The 18,845-nt window shown below is 43.1% G+C and overlaps 1 protein-coding gene across 3 annotated transcripts in view; it reads left to right on the forward strand.

Moving 5' to 3' along the window:
• Positions 1-18,845, forward strand: part of ALG1 (ALG1 chitobiosyldiphosphodolichol beta-mannosyltransferase) — a 425,029-nt gene that overhangs the window by 218,924 nt on the left and 187,260 nt on the right. For all 3 annotated transcript variants that reach the window (XM_069210576.1, XM_069210579.1, XM_069210577.1), the window contains exon 9: positions 14,824-14,883. In XM_069210576.1, coding sequence (XP_069066677.1) covers positions 14,824-14,883 — 60 coding nt within the window. The remainder of the gene's footprint in view (positions 1-14,823; positions 14,884-18,845) is intronic.

Below are 18,845 nucleotides of genomic sequence, written 5' to 3' on the forward strand. Positions count from 1 at the left end.
GGGTAACTTTACTCCTACTTTTCAGGGTCTTGGGGTGGGGTATTTTGGACACCCTTACTGTTTTCTCACAGTCCCAGCTACCCTCTACAATCTCCCGTAGGCCTGGGGTCCATGGTTTGTGTTGCCCCCTAGGCCTATGTCTACCTATTGCATCCTATTGTGATTCTACATTGTTTGCACTACTTTTCTTACTGTTACTTACCTGTTTTGGGTTTGTGTACATATAACTTGTGTATATTACTTACCTCCTAAGTGAGGCTATTCTCTGAGATACTTTTGGCATATTGTCACTAAATAAAAGTACCTTTATTTTTAGTAACTCTGAGTATTGTGTTTTCTTATGATATTGTGCTATATGATATAAGTGGTATAGTAGGCGCTTTGCATGTCTCCTAGTTCAGCCTAAGCTGCTTTGCCATAGCTACCTTCTATCAGCCTAAGCTGCTAGAAACACCTCTATTCTACTAATAAGGGATAACTGGACCTGGCACAGGGTGTAAGTACCACAAGGTACCCACTATAAGCCAGGCCAGCCTCCTACATCTACCTGCACAATACACTAAATACACACTATTATCCATTGCCATTCCACCAACACCTCATTTCCCCTCCAACCAGCCAACTCGGTTATGGAGGTCGGACCACCACAGTTGTCTTGGCGGTAAGGCACAACGAAACCTGGTCGGCAGTAAGGGTGGCTGGAGTTCCACCACCAGTCACGATTTCCAGTGTCTCTGACGCGGGTGGAGCTTCCTGGTGCAATTGTGGGACTCAGGCAGTCTGTCGCTTATGGGATCACCAACATTTCAATCTGGTGGGCAGACTGCCAAGCCAGCTGACGGGTTTTCTGACGAAAAACTGACGGTAGAACTGTTACCGCCAAGATCTGAATCAGGCCCTAATCAGGTATCCATTTATTCCTCAAGTCAGCCATTTCTTTTTTCTAGGTCGGCCGTCTCTCATTCCGGTTGTTTCCCCACAAAATTTATTTTTTCAGTTTCAAACCCTTTGACATCCACTTTTAAGTCCTCCCATTCAACTGTACCCTAGATACCAGGGGTAATAGTTGGTGGTCAACAGTGTCATATCCTGAGGTCAAGTGGTAGAGTTCTTGATGGCTCTGAGATAGAGGTTAGTGTTGATTTCATACTTCTTCTTGGTCTGAAACCCTTGTCTCTCAGGTACCAGTCTTTGTTGTTAGATGAAGAAGGAAACCTGAGGGAAAGCCACTTTTGTTAAAGGTTTACCCAGGAAGGGACTTTATGGTGTTGAGCTGTAGTTTTCTGGGGTAGTCCATTCATTGACCAGTGGTCAAGTTCCTGTTTGTTGAGTATTGGTTTAATGAAGGATGTTTTCAAGCCATGCAGGAATTCACTAGTTGTTAGGAAGGAGTTGATGATGACTTTTCAGTGTTTATGTATTACAGAACACATGGGTTAGGTGAAGTAATTTAATTGAACTATGGAGAATTACAGGTTCTTGGCTTGCTCATCAAAATAAAAAAAATAAAAACAAAAAAAGTTTAATGCCTGCGCCAAACATAAAGGGCTAAAATAAATGGACCAGAATACTTAGCCTACAGTGGTGAAATATTGCACTGAAATGTAGACCAAACAATTAAAATAGGCTTTGTACCGACCCCTTGCAGCAATTTCCCTTATTTCACTGGTTAAAGAGTGCAATTGCTGGTGAAAAACTCTTCCAGGACCTGTGTAGTCTGTGTAATTTGGAAAGGTTCACATTTGTACTAGCACAGGTGTAATCTTTTTAAGATGCTTTCTATTTGTTTTCCACTTCATTGAGGGCCCTTAGAACAGAATGTATTATGTTCCAGATTGGTTTATATATGTACTTGGCTTTCATTACATTCTTCATTTTCTCTACTAATTCAACCTTTGCTCCTGTTTTTCTCATTATTGTTTTTGTATTGGAACAGTTCTAGGTGTGTGAATAGCTACATACATCTCTTTAATACTATGGGCATATGTTTTATATTTTTATGACTTATTTCGCTGTTGATGAGCCCTAGGTATTGCTCTTTGCAGGTTTTACCTGCGACTGCGTGTGCTAGGTGAGTTTTGTTGCCAGTAACAAAAAAAGCTTAAAACAGGCTTAGAGCCCTCCCATTACTTACCATTGGTTGACTTCCAAGTCCCCTATGTTTCCTTGCTCATTAGTGATCAGTTCCTCCTCTTTCCTCACAAGACTTCAGTGGTTGTCCCTGCCATTGAACGTGGACCATGTACAGCTTCCTGTATATGGCCTTCCACTGGATGCACTCTCCTGCAGGTACTATTTTTCCCCAAATCAGTGCATGTGTTTACAGTCTATATGTTATACTGTTCGTTGTTGCTGCTTCCTCCTTCCTCCCTTGGACATCCCTCATGTTGCTTTCCCTCGCCCTCCTCCATCTGTCCGTTCTTGCTACTCTCACTCTTCTCCCCTGCACTTCCCCCATGTTGCCTGGCCCCATGTGTTTTTTGTATATATTGCACAGCAGCAAATACTGCTGTGCAACATGATTTAAATAAAATAAAGTGTTGTGATGTCAATGTTGATTGTGTCATAGTGCTTTTTTTCCCTTTTTCTTTGAGCCATAATGCATAGCAACCAACACTACTGTGCAAAATGGCTTAAAGTAAAGATAAAAAGTACTTTGATGGGTTCAACCTGGGCAGGTCATAGCGTTTTATTTTCTTTACTTCAGCGATGTTGCACAGCAGCCTGCACTGTTGTGCAACATGTCTAAAACAAAACTAAAAGAAACTGCCAAAGCTAATCCATCTCGCATAGGGGAACACTATTAGCTTTGCTAATGGTTGTTTACTGTAGTGAAGGTGCCTAAAACTATCCGGAAAACCTTTCCATCAGTGCCTAGATGACAGCTTTCACAGTAACAGTAGTATGTCCGCAGTTCAAGTGGCAGGAAAGCCTTGCATGGTAAAACCCTGGCAACAATCTACCACCCCTTTCTAGCTCCCGCCTTTGAAACCTCTTGAATTAGCCAGCTATACTCACCAGATGGTCAGTGTAGAGTAAGTAGGTAAGTAAGCAGACTTACTGATGGAGTGGCAGCAGGTCATCTCTGAACAGTGGATCCTGCAAGTGATTTGCAATGCAATCTTCTGATCCTAGAGCCTTCTCCCAGATCATCCTCACTAGTCCACATTATCTCCGTTTTAAAGGAGAGAAAGTTATTCCTCAAGGCGACATACAAAATGTGCAGCGAAGGAAAGGGTATTGCTTATGCTGTGTTCTGGTCTCTAAGAATGGTGGCAGTTTACAGCCCATTTTAGATCTCCACCGGTGGAACAGATTTTTTTAAATTAAAAAAACAAAGTTGGTCCCCCCCCCTTTTTTAAATAGCTTTTTATTATGTTTTTTAAAATTTAATGTAATACACAAAACATCCTGTATCATGTTCTGCTCACAGTGATGAGCCACTTATATTTGTATTAACAGACCAGTAGTGGTCTGGTTATTATTTACTAAACACGTTTTTTCTTTTATCGAGCTAGTGTAGATTGGGTGTGCGTCATTACTGTTTTAAAACAATTAGTTTATGTATTATTTATAATTTCTTGTGTTTGGCCTGTTCGGTTGATGTACTGCGTGTAGCTGGATGGGTGTAAGTGTTGTGGGGGAGTGGCACCGTTTGCACTCGTGTCATTAGTTATTTTCCATAAACAATACTTTACACTCTTACAAAGTGCAACTGGTTAATTTGCATCAGCCTCTAAATCATGTATTTCTAGGCCCCACTGTCCAAATCCCAAGAGTTTCCTATGCTTAGTTCTCATAGCTGGCACCAACAGTTTCCGATTCTATTCTTTGCGTGACATCTACCCCTGTGGTGTTTACAATGATTCCTGTTGTGTTGGCAGCACACCTCTCAAGGTACAAAATGCACAATTTTCCCTATTGCGAAAGCTTTCTGCAGAAGAACTGTTTTTACCTTCGCTGGCTGGATATATCTGTAAATTTCAAGATGTCCCCATGTCTAAAAAAGCAATCTGCTTCATTGCAGTGATTTTGGACATGCATACATGTTATATGTAATGAGAGAAGTATATTACAGACCACGATCAGTCCCCACTCCTAACCTGAAGCCTCTTATTCTGCTGATGCCATGGGCCCTGTTCTGGTGTCCAGTCCTCTGATAGGCATTGTGGTCCCACTCAAACCTGTAATACGGTTCACAGTTAGATTGGTTCCTGGTCTCTAACTGCCTCTGCTAAAATTATGTGCTTCTGGTCTATTCAGGAGAATAACTCATCCATGTAATTTAAATATTCTGGAGCTAAATGCCAGCAGGCTGGCCTTTCGCCCTGTCTCACTTTGATCAAGGGAAAGGTAATCCATGTCCTGACACACAATACCACGCAATGCACTATTTCAACTTAATGACCACAGTGGAGGTTCCTGCAGACCTGGTTATTGTGTTTTGAGCAGCACATTTCTGTCTCCATAACATATTTAACAGACTAACAGCTTGTGACCAGTAAACAATCACCCATGACATTAAACTGCATTGTCAAGGGGAGTGCACAGTTTTTATGGTTTGCGGCTGAGGGGCCTTCGAGGAAGATTTGTTTTCCTACTTTTCTGAACATAACATCCTAGCTATTGTTTCCCAAAGAGTGTCTGTCGCAGAAAGCTTTCAGGAAGCCTTTGTTGTTGCCTAGACAAAGAACTACCTCATCCCCAGACAGGGAATCCAAGAAGCTGGACACTTTGGCGAAGATAATGTTTTCCTCCACCATCCTGACAATGCGTTCTGGAAAACCGCATACCGTTTGGCCTACTATTCCCAAGCTGTGTTGGACACGGTTGCGCTGGTGCTACCAACAGTTCTGGAGGAGACCCAGTCCATGCTCTCTCAGGCTGTTCTCAATGTGAGAAATGCAGTGTAGTTCCATCTGTTGTGGACTTGACACGACCAATTTACTGGGTAGAGCGGTTTAGTCAATGGTGGCCTTGAGGCATCATGCCTGGTTGAGGCCACTGGCTTTTTGGGTGATAGTCAATTATCCTTGATGAATATACCCTTTGATTGCTCCAGTCTTTTTGGACACAAGGAGGATTTGGTGCTAGAGCGCTTTAAGGACATTTGGGCTACGGCCAGGTCCTTGGGCCTTTTCCGTGGTACTCCAACCACACTGCACCTTTCAAGACTATGGAAGGGGCTTCCAACTGCCCCAATACCCTCCCAGCCACCACGCTGCGCATGCTCTACAGCCCATGCATGGTAGAGAGAGCGGTACCCACTGACCTAGTGGATCGGGCAATCAGTGATTGAGTCAATCCACCATCTCCCCAGCAGCTGCAGCCCCCAAACCCTTCTAATCTGCCCATATACTTGAACATCCAGTTGGCAACAGGATTCGCCATTACCTGCCCCACTGGCAGGCCATAACATTGGACAAGTGTATTTTGCAGATAGTCTGAAGAGGCTACTCGCTCCCCTTTGTGACCAACCCTCCCCCCCTTGCCACCATCTTACGAAAGGCTGGCTGAGGATCATCTTTCTCTTCTCAACCAGGAAGTTATAGCTCCCTTGGCCAAGGGAGCCTTAGAGAGGATGCAGACTCCAAAAGTGGGCCGTGGTTACTATTCCTGCTACTTTCTGGTGCCAAAGAATGATGGAGGCCTTAGTCCTATCCTAGATCTACGATCCCTCAACTACTTTAATATTTTATGGGCCAGCACTACACCTGCTTTGTCGAGAGCCCACATCCAACCCCCAAACCTAGGCCAAGATAAAAGCCATCTCCTAGGTGACCGTGTCCGGAGGCAGGACTGTTAGGTGCGAGGCAGGTGCAAGGGTGTTATACTGAGTTGACCTGCACAAAGAGGCTAGCGATGTACGAGTGTTGGCGCAGCTTGGTGGAAGGCTTCACACTTGTTGTTTCCTTTAAGTGACACCACCTAACAACAAACTAGTTATGAGATTCATCCGACCTCTCACAGGGTTTGGAGATGGCAGTGGCCACCTTGCATAATGAGCATACCTTTCCTCGTGTCATTACGCCCTTAAGTGGGCAATTTAGCTTTCTTATTGCTGCAGCCAGGACCTTTGGTTTGTGGATTTGTGCTTCGAGTTTTGAATTAACTATATTCCACTTTAAGAGTTCCTGATAGACATTCTTGTTTTCGGAGAAGCATTCTGGAATCTTCAAGTCAAATGGAAACAACCTTTAAACTGTTACTTGAACTTACGTATTTAGTGGTTCAATGGGACGATGGCATTGTTTTTCTAACTTGATTTTTATTTTTATTTTTGTAAGTAACATGAAGGATTCTGTCATTAAGAATCATTGGTGTGTATGTGATGACATTTAAGATGTAAGAGGGATTTAGGAAATTATACAAGTATGTTTAAGATTAGAATAACAGAGTGAATCAATGTCAATTATTCTCCAATTACACTACTGACAAAACCGAAACTAAGCCTATCCATATGAGAAGGCACGTACATTTGAAGCTGAATGTAGTTATCTTATCAATAGAGAGGAAGCTTAAGATGCATCACTTTGGCTACTTTTATCTTGCAACATGTCAGTTTTACAGGTAGATCTGCTTCATTTCAAGAACAGAGTTGGTTCTAGAGATAATTTCAAGGTATGTCTCTGTGAGAGTTAGGTGGTGAACATTCACGACAGATTGTTGAAAATCTCTTTTTATATCCACTTCAACCTGCAGATGTCATTGTTCAGCACAATGACGAGGCAAAAAAGTGGTATCTGAAGCCTCTGTTTTATTCTCTATCCCATTTTTGTCACATATCCTGTGTGGAGACTTTGGTGTTTGGGGTAGGGGTAGAAGAGTACAATTGTAGTGTTTTCTGACATATAGACCCTCTGCCCCCTGTGCCAGACACTAAAGCCACCTCCAAAGCCACAACAGACACATGGGTCCAGATCGCAAAAAAGGTTACACCGTCTTCTCAGTCACCCACTCATAAGAACCCTTCCTTATCCACGTGATGTATCCCAGTTGGATTCACTTAACCACCATAGACCAAAGAATAACCATCTGACATTACATTGCCTTCAGTTATCGTCCACAGCACAATCACCACAGGGCACACAAGTGCAAGACATTAGAAAGCGGCCGTTATCCTTTCCTCCTGAAGACCAGCCAACCCAACAGTAAAAATGAGCTGAACGTTGAGTAGGAAGCAAAGGCAGCATTCAAGTCTGTTGGTGCATTTGGGAAATGGATGATTGTTTGGAACCAAGAAAACATGCCCAGACCATGAGATCCGGCACAAACGCCTGGACATTCCCAAGTCTGGTGATGAAACACCTGTCTCCACATCCAGCGCAAGACAAGGGCTACATTGAAATCTCTAGGTGCAGGCCTCGGTAACAAAAACTTCAAAGGTATGTCTGAATACTCTGACTCGTGGGTGTTATATGGCTCTGACCTAATGAACAGAACAGATATTGGTGCAAATAATCCCCCACACACATTTTACCATCCCATATCAGTGTTACAGCACCCACGTGTTTCCTTGAACCAACAGTACCGTCAGACAAGGCACCGAGTCACATCTAGAGCAATTGCGTTTTTGTTAAACAGCTCAGTTTGTTCAGTCAGCACCTCAACTTCCATTGTGTTCTCACCTCTCTGATGGTACCACAAGCGATGCTCTGCTTCAGTGAAATATGAATTAGGGCTCCATGCCAGATGCTGAACACGAGTATAACACAGCACTCACCACAAGAATAGCCTTAGAAAACCACAGCACCAGTGAATCTACTGGAAAACGGTGTCGCCAGTGCACCATTGAGCTATAAAAACAACCAGGTTCCTACCAAATACCCTTTATCTCACCCTTAAACCTCAGCTGGACCAGGCCTCATCTGCTCCCTGTAAATCTGACACTGAACAGAGTGCAAAGATTTGAGGTTAGACATCCTACAGACAATTAAGTACAGGGGTGTGGAATTTATTAAAATATCTACTTGTCCACGGGACAGGCTGCTTCTCAAATGTACTTGTCCTGTAAAAAGATCTACTTGTCCCTTTAGTGCCATGTAGTGTGGCGCCAAATTATGGCAGCAATCCCATTATGTAAGAGCTCTGATAATAGCCTCTCTGATTATGCCAGGGCTACTACCATAGTAGGGCTTGAATACTTGCAGTTTCAATCCCTACTGTAGCAATTTCCCTATGTTTCCACCTTTCTGCAGATCTGCATACTGTGGCTGGAGGAAGCAGTAAGCAATAGTTCCAGGGCTGGAATGCCTTTGAGTCTGCAAACCTACTAACCTGCACGTTTTAATGATTTTCACCAGCTTCTCTCTAATATTTTCCCATAATAAGAAAGGTTGGACATTTACTCCTGACAATGGCAGAATTAGAACTTCTTCCAGGGTTGGGAAGAAAGTGGCTGGAGGGAAAATGAACTTGCAAACGCTCAATAGATTTTCACATGAGAAAATCTACACATGCGTATTTACCCATGCTAAAATACAGTTCACAAATATTTTATAGGGGTACGACATATACCATGGGTGCACTTTTGTGACTTTCTTTAAGAATTTGGGGCCACATGTAGGTAGGTTCAGATTTGCGACCCGCAAATTGCGAGTCGCAAATCCGAATGTAGGATGGTGTCCCTGACACCATCTGTGATTCGCAAGGGCTTCGCAAATGCACACCTCATGAATAATCATGAGGTGGGTCGCAATTTGCGACCCCCTTGCGAATGGCGGCCTCACAGGGATGGTGGCCTGCTGGAGACAGCAGACCACCATGTCTGTGACTGCTTTTCAATAAAGCTGTTTTTTTTTTTTTTGTAATGCAGCCCGTTTTCCTTAAAGGAAAACGAGATGCATTACAAAAACGAAAAATGAAACGTTTTCGTTTCATTTTTTCAGAGCAGGCAGTGGTCCGCAGGACCACTGCCTGCTCTGAAAAAATGTTTACAGTGACATTCATAATGGGGAAGGGGTCCCTTTTGTGAAAGTGTTAGCACCCATTTGAAATGAGTGCAAACTGCGATTGGTTTGCGCCCGCATTCGCAAAACAATCCTACATTGCACTACAAGTCGCAATTAGGAAGGGAACACCCCTTCCTAATTGCGAGTCGCAAACCCGTTTTGCCATTCGGTAACCAGGTTACCGAATCGCAAAACTGGGTTTGTGCATCGCAATGTGCTTTTTGCACGCCGCAAACAGCGAAAGTCGCTGTTTGCGACATGCAAAAAGCTACCTACATGTGGGTCTTGGTCCCTAATTAGGTCTGGTGTTAACAAAGACATTTTGTTTTTATTAAACTTCTATTTCTCTCTCTTTTGGCTGGCTTTACTGTGAGTGATCGCATTCTTCTCTTCCACAAGGAGCATATTGGCACACAAAGTAGTTTTGTTCAGTGTCAGGAACAACAGTGGCAATCAGTGACGTAACGAAACTGGAGGGTGCCCCTTTGCAAAGACCATGGAGGAGCCCCCTCTCCAGACTCACTCAGGGCAGGTGCTGTGCTGAAGGGGCCCCCTGGAGGGCGGCTGCGGGGCCTTTGTTATGCCACTGGTGGCAACGTGTGCTTTTAGAGTTCAAAAACGTTTTTTTTTTTTTTTGCCAGTGTTTGTTACAATGTTGAGGGCCTGGTAGCTCCCACAACAATAAAGTGTTACAAAAGCCATGTCAAAACAAGACACGCATTGATGAAACTAAAAGACTTATAAAAATATGTCAGATCAGTTGGCTTTGTCAGTGTTTGTTTATTTTCATGCTTCCCATAATCGTGTTGAAAATGGTTACACTGATTTTCCATTAGAAATATTTTTGGGAAATACTAGCATGCATCAAAACATTTTACTACATGACACTTCATTTGCATCTAATCAGAGAGCATTCTGGGAGCATTATACTTAGCCTCATAGCCTAAACGTTTCAAACATGTTTATAAACGTTTTTTTTTTTTGTATTGGAACCAACGTCCGTAGTGAAGTGTGACCTTAAAATATTTATTTACAGCACTCACCCTAATAATGAAGGTTTTCAAATAATGAACCATAAATACAAGTTCGAACAGCATTATCTTTTGGAAACACATTACCTCAACTGCAGAGAGTTCTACTCTCTGTAAACAGGCAACCAAAGGGTTTGTGCTGCAGAGGGTTGGGCCTACTTGTCCCAAGGACAAAGTGAACATAAAAACTTGTTGCCCTTGACCCCAAACAAGATGCCCCGGGCGTCGGGCAATAGGAATTCCACATCCCTGAAGTAAGTGGAGCCACTGAAAAAGAAGCAGCTGAAAGTCCACTAAAATGACAGAGAAAGGTCACTGGGCAGCTCGAACATGAACAACCCCCCCCCCCCCGAAAGAACTCCACAGATTTAACAATGGTAAAAGGAACAAAAGAAAAAATGCACCACAGGAAGAGGGGGCTGCGAGCCATCAGCCAGCAAAAAGACTTGGCAAAAAAATAAAGCACTTTAGGGTACTTGCCCCAGGTGCCCTTTTAATACACCTTTGAGAAACAATCAAGTTCACTCCCACACTTTGTACTCTTTCCCCACCCACTCCTTATAAAGCGACAGGAGCAGATCCGAGCAAGGAAACGGGTGGGAAAGGTGTGAAATGGCCAGAGTATAGATAAGACCCACCAGAGCAAAGCTGGTGCCCGTTATCCTGTCATCTGGCAGCCATTGATGCCTCAGACGAGGACCTAGTTCAGCTAGTTTTTGAAAGATAAGTCCCATCCCCGAATAGCAAGATCTTTTTTGGGATGGGGCTCTTTCATTCTGGGTACAAGGGGCTCCGGGTATAAAGTAAGTGAGAGATTCGTGAAAGGTACCTTAATAGCCATGTTTCCGAGCATCTTTAGCACATAACCAATAGATTATTCTTCTGTTTTTGAAAAGGATACAGTTAAGTTTAAATGTAATTGCCACAGTTGTCACCTGAGAAGCTATGGGTATGATGCTGAACCTCAGCAGAGGGTAGAGAACTGTTGAGCTATCATTAGACATGTGCCAAGTATTGTTTGTGATGTTGAAGACTGTTTTGGACTTCTCAGTGGGTACACTGTGTGGTTGTGTTTTAGGGCACGCGCGTTGGATTTAGGCCCAGATCACTGTGCTGGGGGTGAATGTTTGACAATGTTCAGCATTCCGTCCATCACTTGTTGTTTTTGCTTTGTCGCCCTAAGTGGGAAGGGTATGCCCAGACGTGGGTCCCGTGCTTCCCATGCCACTGGATTCAAGCTAGCCTGGCTGATGAGGGGTGAAACCCCGAAACCGGTCCCAGGATGCTTGTTTCCAGTCCAGGGAAGACCTGGCCTAGCAGTTCGGGCTGGACTGTTCCCATGGGGAACAGGGTCAAGACTGATTTGCATATGGCTGGGTCCAAACTGGAATGGCATGGGCAGCAAAAAAACGATGGATTTAGGCCCAGATCACTGTACTGGGGGTGAATGTTTGACAATGTTCAGCATTCCGTCCATCACTTGTTGTTTTTGCTTTGTCGCCCTAAGTGGGAAGGGTATGCCCAGACGTGGGTCCCGTGCTTCCCATGCCACTGGATTCAAGCTAGCCTGGCTGATGAGGGGTGAAACCCCAAAACCGGTCCCAGGATGCTTGTTTCCAGTCCAGGGAAGACCTGGCCTAGCAGTTCGGGCTGGACTGTTCCCATGGGGAACAGGGTCAAGACTGATTTGCATATGGCTGGGTCCAAACTGGAATGGCATGGGCAGCAAAAAAACGATGGATTTAGGCCCAGATCACTGTACTGGGGGTGAATGTTTGACAATGTTCAGCATTCCGTCCATCACTTGTTGTTTTTGCTTTGTCGCCCTAAGTGGGAAGGGTATGCCCAGACGTGGGTCCCGTGCTTCCCATGCCACTGGATTCAAGCTAGCCTGGCTGATGAGGGGTGAAACCCCAAAACCGGTCCCAGGATGCTTGTTTCCAGTCCAGGGAAGACCTGGCCTAGCAGTTTGGGCTGGACTGTTCCCATGGGGAACAGGGTCAAGACTGATTTGCATATGGCTGGGTCCAAACTGGAATGGCATGGGCAGCAAAAAAACGATGGATTTAGGCCCAGATCACTGTACTGGGGGTGAATGTTTGACAATGTTCAGCATTCCGTCCATCACTTGTTGTTTTTGCTTTGTCGCCCTAAGTGGGAAGGGTATGCCCAGACGTGGGTCCCGTGCTTCCCATGCCACTGGATTCAAGCTAGCCTGGCTGATGAGGGGTGAAACCCCGAAACCGGTCCCAGGATGCTTGTTTCCAGTCCAGGGAAGACCTGGCCTAGCAGTTCGGGCTGGACTGTTCCCATGGGGAACAGGGTCAAGACTGATTTGCATATGGTTGGGTCCAAACTGGAATGGCATGGGCAGCAAAAAAACGATGGATTTAGGCCCAGATCACTGTACTGGGGGTGAATGTTTGACAATGTTCAGCATTCCGTCCATCACTTGTTGTTTTTGCTTTGTCGCCCTAAGTGGGAAGGGTATGCCCAGACGTGGGTCCCGTGCTTCCCATGCCACTGGATTCAAGCTAGCCTGGCTGATGAGGGGTGAAACCCCGAAACCGGTCCCAGGATGCTTGTTTCCAGTCCAGGGAAGACCTGGCCTAGCAGTTCGGGCTGGACTGTTCCCATGGGGAACAGGGTCAAGACTGATTTGCATATGGCTGGGTCCAAACTGGAATGGCATGGGCAGCAAAAAAACGATGGATTTAGGCCCAGATCACTGTACTGGGGGTGAATGTTTGACAATGTTCAGCATTCCGTCCATCACTTGTTGTATGCCCAGACGTGGGTCCCGTGCTTCCCATGCCACTGGATTCAAGCTAGCCTGGCTGATGAGGGGTGAAACCCCGAAACCGGTCCCAGGATGCTTGTTTCCAGTCCAGGGAAGACCTGGCCTAGCAGTTCGGGCTGGACTGTTCCCATGGGGAACAGGGTCAAGACTGATTTGCATATGGCTGGGTCCAAACTGGAATGGCATGGGCAGCAAAAAAACGATGGATTTAGGCCCAGATCACTGTACTGGGGGTGAATGTTTGACAATGTTCAGCATTCCGTCCATCACTTGTTGTTTTTGACCTTCAGTTGTTATATGCACCTCAGATACTTGTCAGTGTTTGTTAATAAAAATTGTTTGTGTTAATATAGATTTTGTACTAGGTTTTGTGTCTAACCATGCAGAATTTACCATGACGAGTATTTGGATACAGGAGTTAAATCATTACATAATTTCGGCATTTGGTCCAAACTTAAGTTCAAAGATTTTATTCATAAACTGACTTGGTGAAAAGGGGGGGGAAGAGCCTTTGAAAACCTACCAGCCTTTAGAGCAGTAAGAGAAAATGATTTTATAAATAATATTTGACAGTAACAGTGTTTGAAGGCAGTCCGATGTATGAGGTCTTTTGTATTTCACATTAGGTATAATGTAATAAACTGTCTACTTTAAAATATGTGTACCATGGACCCATTGTAGAAGAACATTACTTGCAACTGTCTGTTGTTTGGAGGATATTTTGGAATTGTTTAACTCATTTAGGGCCTGATTCTAACTTTGGAGGACGGTGTTAAACCGTCCCAAAAGTGGCGGATATACCACCTACCGTATTACGAGTTCCATAGGATATAATGGACTCGTAATACGGTAGGTGGTATATCCGCCACTTTTGAGACGGTTTAACACCGTCCTCCAAAGTTAGAATCAGGCCCTTAGTCTGTTATACGGTTGCCATTAAAAGTTAAGACTGTATATTAGGGTGGCAGAATTTAGAGACGAGAAGACCGAATCCACCTACGCCATCAGTAACTGCTGGGCTAATTTCTAATTAGCTCACAGTGCCTCACCTAAACCCCCCTACATCCTTCCCAGGTTAACAGATTACAGCAACCTACAACATGACACTCTGACTCCCAAGGAAGTCGTGGAAACAGATCTTACTCCTTTCATCGTTTTATTCATGCATGCCTAGGGTAAACACAAGAAACATGCAAATAAAGGTTTTCAGTAATTTTCAGACATTTCTTGAAGCAATAGTTTTCTTGCATAGAGGGACTAAGCTGCGATAATTAGGAAGATGAACTAAAGCATTGTAAGCAGCATTGGTGAAGAGAAAAAAACAGTCCAACCATGGTGATCTTAAATCTATATCTTCTTACCTAGTGCTGTCTACAATCTGAGAGAATTACAGTTGTACCCTAGATGTTATACTCTAGATGTTAGAAGCTGTGTCCGAACGGGCAATGTAAACACTAGAATATCTTGTATTGTGCTCCAAGCCTTGAACAGAGTCCACAGATTACATGTTGAGAAAGTCTCATTAAAAACAAGCAGCATTGTACAATGTATTCTTGGAATAATATTGTGAAAGCATAAAGTGTATAAAATATAATTGCTGAAAGCAATGTCAGCTAAAACCTGTAAAATATCAAATATAAAACAGAGCTAAAATGGAGAATTACTGTGGGCCCAAGAAGTCCTGACGACACATCATATCACAACATTTCATTTTTTTGTACATGGAGCTCTTAATGATTTTTTGGCATCCCTAATTGTTTGAGACGCTGCATTTGGACTAGTCTTCAGTGCAAGGAAGTGAACAAATACACACTTAAAGTCTCTGCATTATGTTCTAGGAACATTAATTATTGTTTGATATGATGGCAATTACTTTATTGTCTATTTGCAGTCCGAAGAAATACAGCTTCCTTCAAGCTTTTTGGTGATTTATATGTTGTTGGATTATACTTATAAAAAAGAAACTCACGTCTGCCTTTAAAAACAAATGCACTTCAAATAAATGAAATTAAATGCAATTTTTTATTTGTTTTGCTTGTAGATTATGAACAGTTCATAAGAGATGGGTCAAAACTCCCTTCACTTGTGTGTGCCATAACAGGTAGTTAAATTTATTTGCTAAATGTTTTACATTTGTTTAAAATGTTGAGGTCTTTTCAAACAATTTTTTTCCTTTTATTCTGTCTGTATATTGGTGTGATAATTGAAGGTGTCATCCTTTCCAACCAGTTTAACAGGCGTAAGCTCTTAAAGATGCTACCCATGAAGGAAATGGATTGAAATGGGCTCTTTTGAGCACCTGTAGAGGAGACATATTGCCTGTAAGGCTGACCCTCGGAGAGTGACAGAAAGAAGCAGAATGTCTTCCTCGAGCACAAGGATTCTGCTTAATATTATGTTGTTGAGGCATGCCCTAAAATTGCATGGGGGGGCTTAGAAGGGACTCAGACTAGTTAAGCTCTATCTGATGATGCACAGCACAGTGAGTATCAGATGACCTATCTTAAGTAATGAAGTCTCAACTGTGAGAAGTGGAGATTTAGATGCTTGCTTTTTCATTTGCCTTATTTTTAACACTAGCCATACATGGTTAACTGTCTAGAGGTTCAGCTATTGGGACTTCCGGAGGTTCCTGCTGCATTAACCATGGGGTTTGTCGCATGGTACTGGAAAACTGGTCCTACACAAGAGCCTGCTCTGAGGCATCTCGCACAATCCTTTTCCATCACCATTTATCTTCTTTCTTAAGCAAAGTTATGACCTGCTCTTCTTAGATCTGCACACCTCTGTACAATTGTAATCTGAAAACAATTCAACTGCTCCATTCATTCTGGCATGTAAATACTTTGGTCTGTGGCTTATTCCATAAACTTTGCATTCATAAGCTTATCTCCATTGGCCTTAAACTAGTAAATTAGAGTAGGTAGTAGGTGGTAGTTACTTCCACATGTCTAGCTGGAGAGCGTTGGCCTCTTTACTCTTGCAAACTTGCAGAGACTTGTTGCGCAAACATTTACCATTTCCTTCATCTGAGGCTGAATAGAACTGACACTCTTTGGTTGCTTGAGTTCACTTTGGAGTCTAGGAAAGTTATCTTTTTCTTGGAAAGGCACTGTAGACTTATGCAATTACTAACCTGGAAAAAAGACTTCGAAGCATTTGTAGGTGACTGAGTTCATTCATGTATTTTTGAGAATTGTGGGTGACAGCATCCACATACATGCACATATAATCAAAGTCAATATTGTTTGTGATATTGATTCATCACATTGCTTTAGAAGTCCTCTCCAGAGATGATCCTCTGATTTCTCCACATGAATTCTCTAAACCTATGTGTTGGATATGCCATTTTCTGAGGTGATAAATCTGTGTGTGGTAGAATTGGTGGTAACTTCTTGGTTGATAGCAGAATTTGGGTTACAGATACAACATTTTGTACTCACAGGCTATGGCTACTGCCCATTCTATTTAAAATTCAGGAGAAAGGGCTATGATCCCTATTGAAATATTATTGAATGTGAAAGCTACTATGGTGAAGTTTCACTTTAAATGTTCATTTTTACTCCTTGTAAGAGAAGATTTCTTGACAGTAACCTACATAACACCATCACTTCACTCCATTCACCAATACGATTTTTTGGATCACTTTACACCTCTCAGTGGCGGGACAATTGGCACTTTTCAGAATGATCATGCTACCCCAACTATTATATATTTATTTTGTTAATTTACCCATAGTAGTTCCCTCAGCCTATTTCAGACTGCTTAGCACTTTATTCATAGATTTGATATGGGACATGGGAAGAGTATACCCAAACTGCAGCTACCACCCGATGAGGGAGGCCTGGGAGCCCCAGGTTTCTGTTCCTACTGTTATGCAGAGCAGTTACAATGGCTGTCTTATTGGTTAGCGGGCTTTCATTTAACTGAGATAGGCTTCACTCTGAGAATGCTGCGACTGGGTAAACTACAAACATTGTTATTACTCGGTGCAACATGCCCCCCTCTAATATACTATTACTACTGGACAGTGCACTTAGATATTGGAAACATGCTATTAAGTTCACAACTGCCCCCTCAAACTGTGCCTTTAACATACTACTATGAGGATTGCCAACACCGGTGGGTTTACTCACGTCCCTTAGGCTGGAGCCCTGGGAATCTGCCAAGGTTCACAAGATGGGAGAGATGTTTGTGGAAGGACAACTCATGCCGCACCAGGACTTCATTTATGCTCACTGATTGTCTAACTCTCTCCTTTTAACCCACACCAACATCTCTAGGTATATTCAACCATATTGGGTGTTTTGTGGTGTTGCTATGTGCGGCCTAAGTGGCTAGGGTATGCTCTGATGTGGGTCCCTTTCTTGCTGCTGCACTGGAGTCAAGCTAGTCTGGCTGTTGAGTGGTGATACCCCGAAACCTGTCCCAGGATGCTTGTTTCTGGTGCAGGGAGGACCTGGCTTGGCAGTTAGGGCTGAACTGTTCCCATGGGGAGCAGGGTCAAGACTGATTTGCATATGGCAGGGTTTAAATTGGGGTGACTTAGCGAGCAAAATAATCATGGATTAAACTCAGATCTGTGACTGGGGGGGGGGTGTTTGAAAAGTTTCAGCACTTCGTCAATCATTTTATTTTGTGGTGTTGCTATGGTCTTTGAAATGGCATGTGCTCCATGTTGACCTCACCTTAGGGACCTTGCCCCACCCCCTCCCAACAATACTATTTCTCAGAATCACACATGGCAGAAGACTAGATGGGGTTGGGGGGGTATGTGTAATTTGGTTGAGTTGCATTATCTCAGTGATATTGGGGTACACAGCTTTAGTATATCTACTGTATCTATGTGAATACCTATTATGAGACGTAGCAACCAAATCGCCTGCCACAAATATTATGATGTATTTATACTTGAATGTCTAAAAATTTACATTATGGCAAAGGACTCAATATATGTCATGTGTCTTCTTTCATGTTCTAAAACTCAATAGTTTGTTAAAAAAAAAAAGAGATTTCTTTTAATCACTAAGGTGCATTTGTGACGCCTGTTGTATAACCCTACTGAATCCAGTAGTAGCGCAAAGGATTTCAGCTTCAAATTAATTAAATGGTCTCCTTAGTTATTCTTTCATCACAAGCCCTCTGCCCCTATTTTGTTTTAAGCAGATCATTCTCTCATCAATTTTGCATTGATCCTGAACTTCAACAAGGATTACAGGACTACTCAATATGCAAGACTGCACAAATCATCAGACAATTTACTAAATCCCTGGAAAGTAAAGGGGCACGATCAGAATGCATCTTTGATTCATAAGCTAGTGACTATAAGGCAAGGTTTGATGCTTAAAATAGAAAGGGCATCCCAACTGTGGTTTATGGGACTTCTTAAAAAAAAAACACAAAAAAAAACACTCTGTAAGCAATGCTGTTCCCAAGCGGAGTTCTTGATCGGTAAGGTGTGCCTTGAGCATTACCAAAAACAAGTTTTCTAGTTGGGCAGAGCACTCGTATTTGGGGGATTATGGTACATTTTAGCAGACCAGCAGCTAATGCAATGCAGTATTCTGTCAAAAGTGCTAGTTTTTTTCTTTTATACATTTTAGTGCTTTTATGCTCATCTCCTGCTAAGTAGTTTGATAATTGGTTTTATACTCGGTGTTATTCCTTTACCTTTCAGAATTATGTTGAAGTCCCCTAGGTATACAAATAACCCAGTTGAGGTTTCTGAAAGGTCTGCAGCAGTGTCCGTACCGATCTACGTGGGGGGAGTCAGCGGGAAACTATGACCTTGCCCATTTACCATGCTCTCTGTAGTCACAAGCTAACTATGTTAGACGCGGATCAAGGAAATCTATTCTTATTGTTTTATATAATATAATCATAGTGGCAGCCTTTACAGAACAGACACTCAATTGCAGCTAGCAGAAGAACCTCATGTTTAACATCTTCATGTGGATCAAGATAAATACTATCATGAAAAACTGATTGCAGCTTATTAGGAAACTGTCCTTGGAGCCAGAAGATTGTCTCATTAATCACAAATGACTTTTCCAGCTGGCACAC

This window comes from Pleurodeles waltl, chromosome 10 (assembly GCF_031143425.1).
Source record: "Pleurodeles waltl isolate 20211129_DDA chromosome 10, aPleWal1.hap1.20221129, whole genome shotgun sequence".
Taxonomy (NCBI): Eukaryota; Metazoa; Chordata; class Amphibia; order Caudata; family Salamandridae; genus Pleurodeles; species Pleurodeles waltl.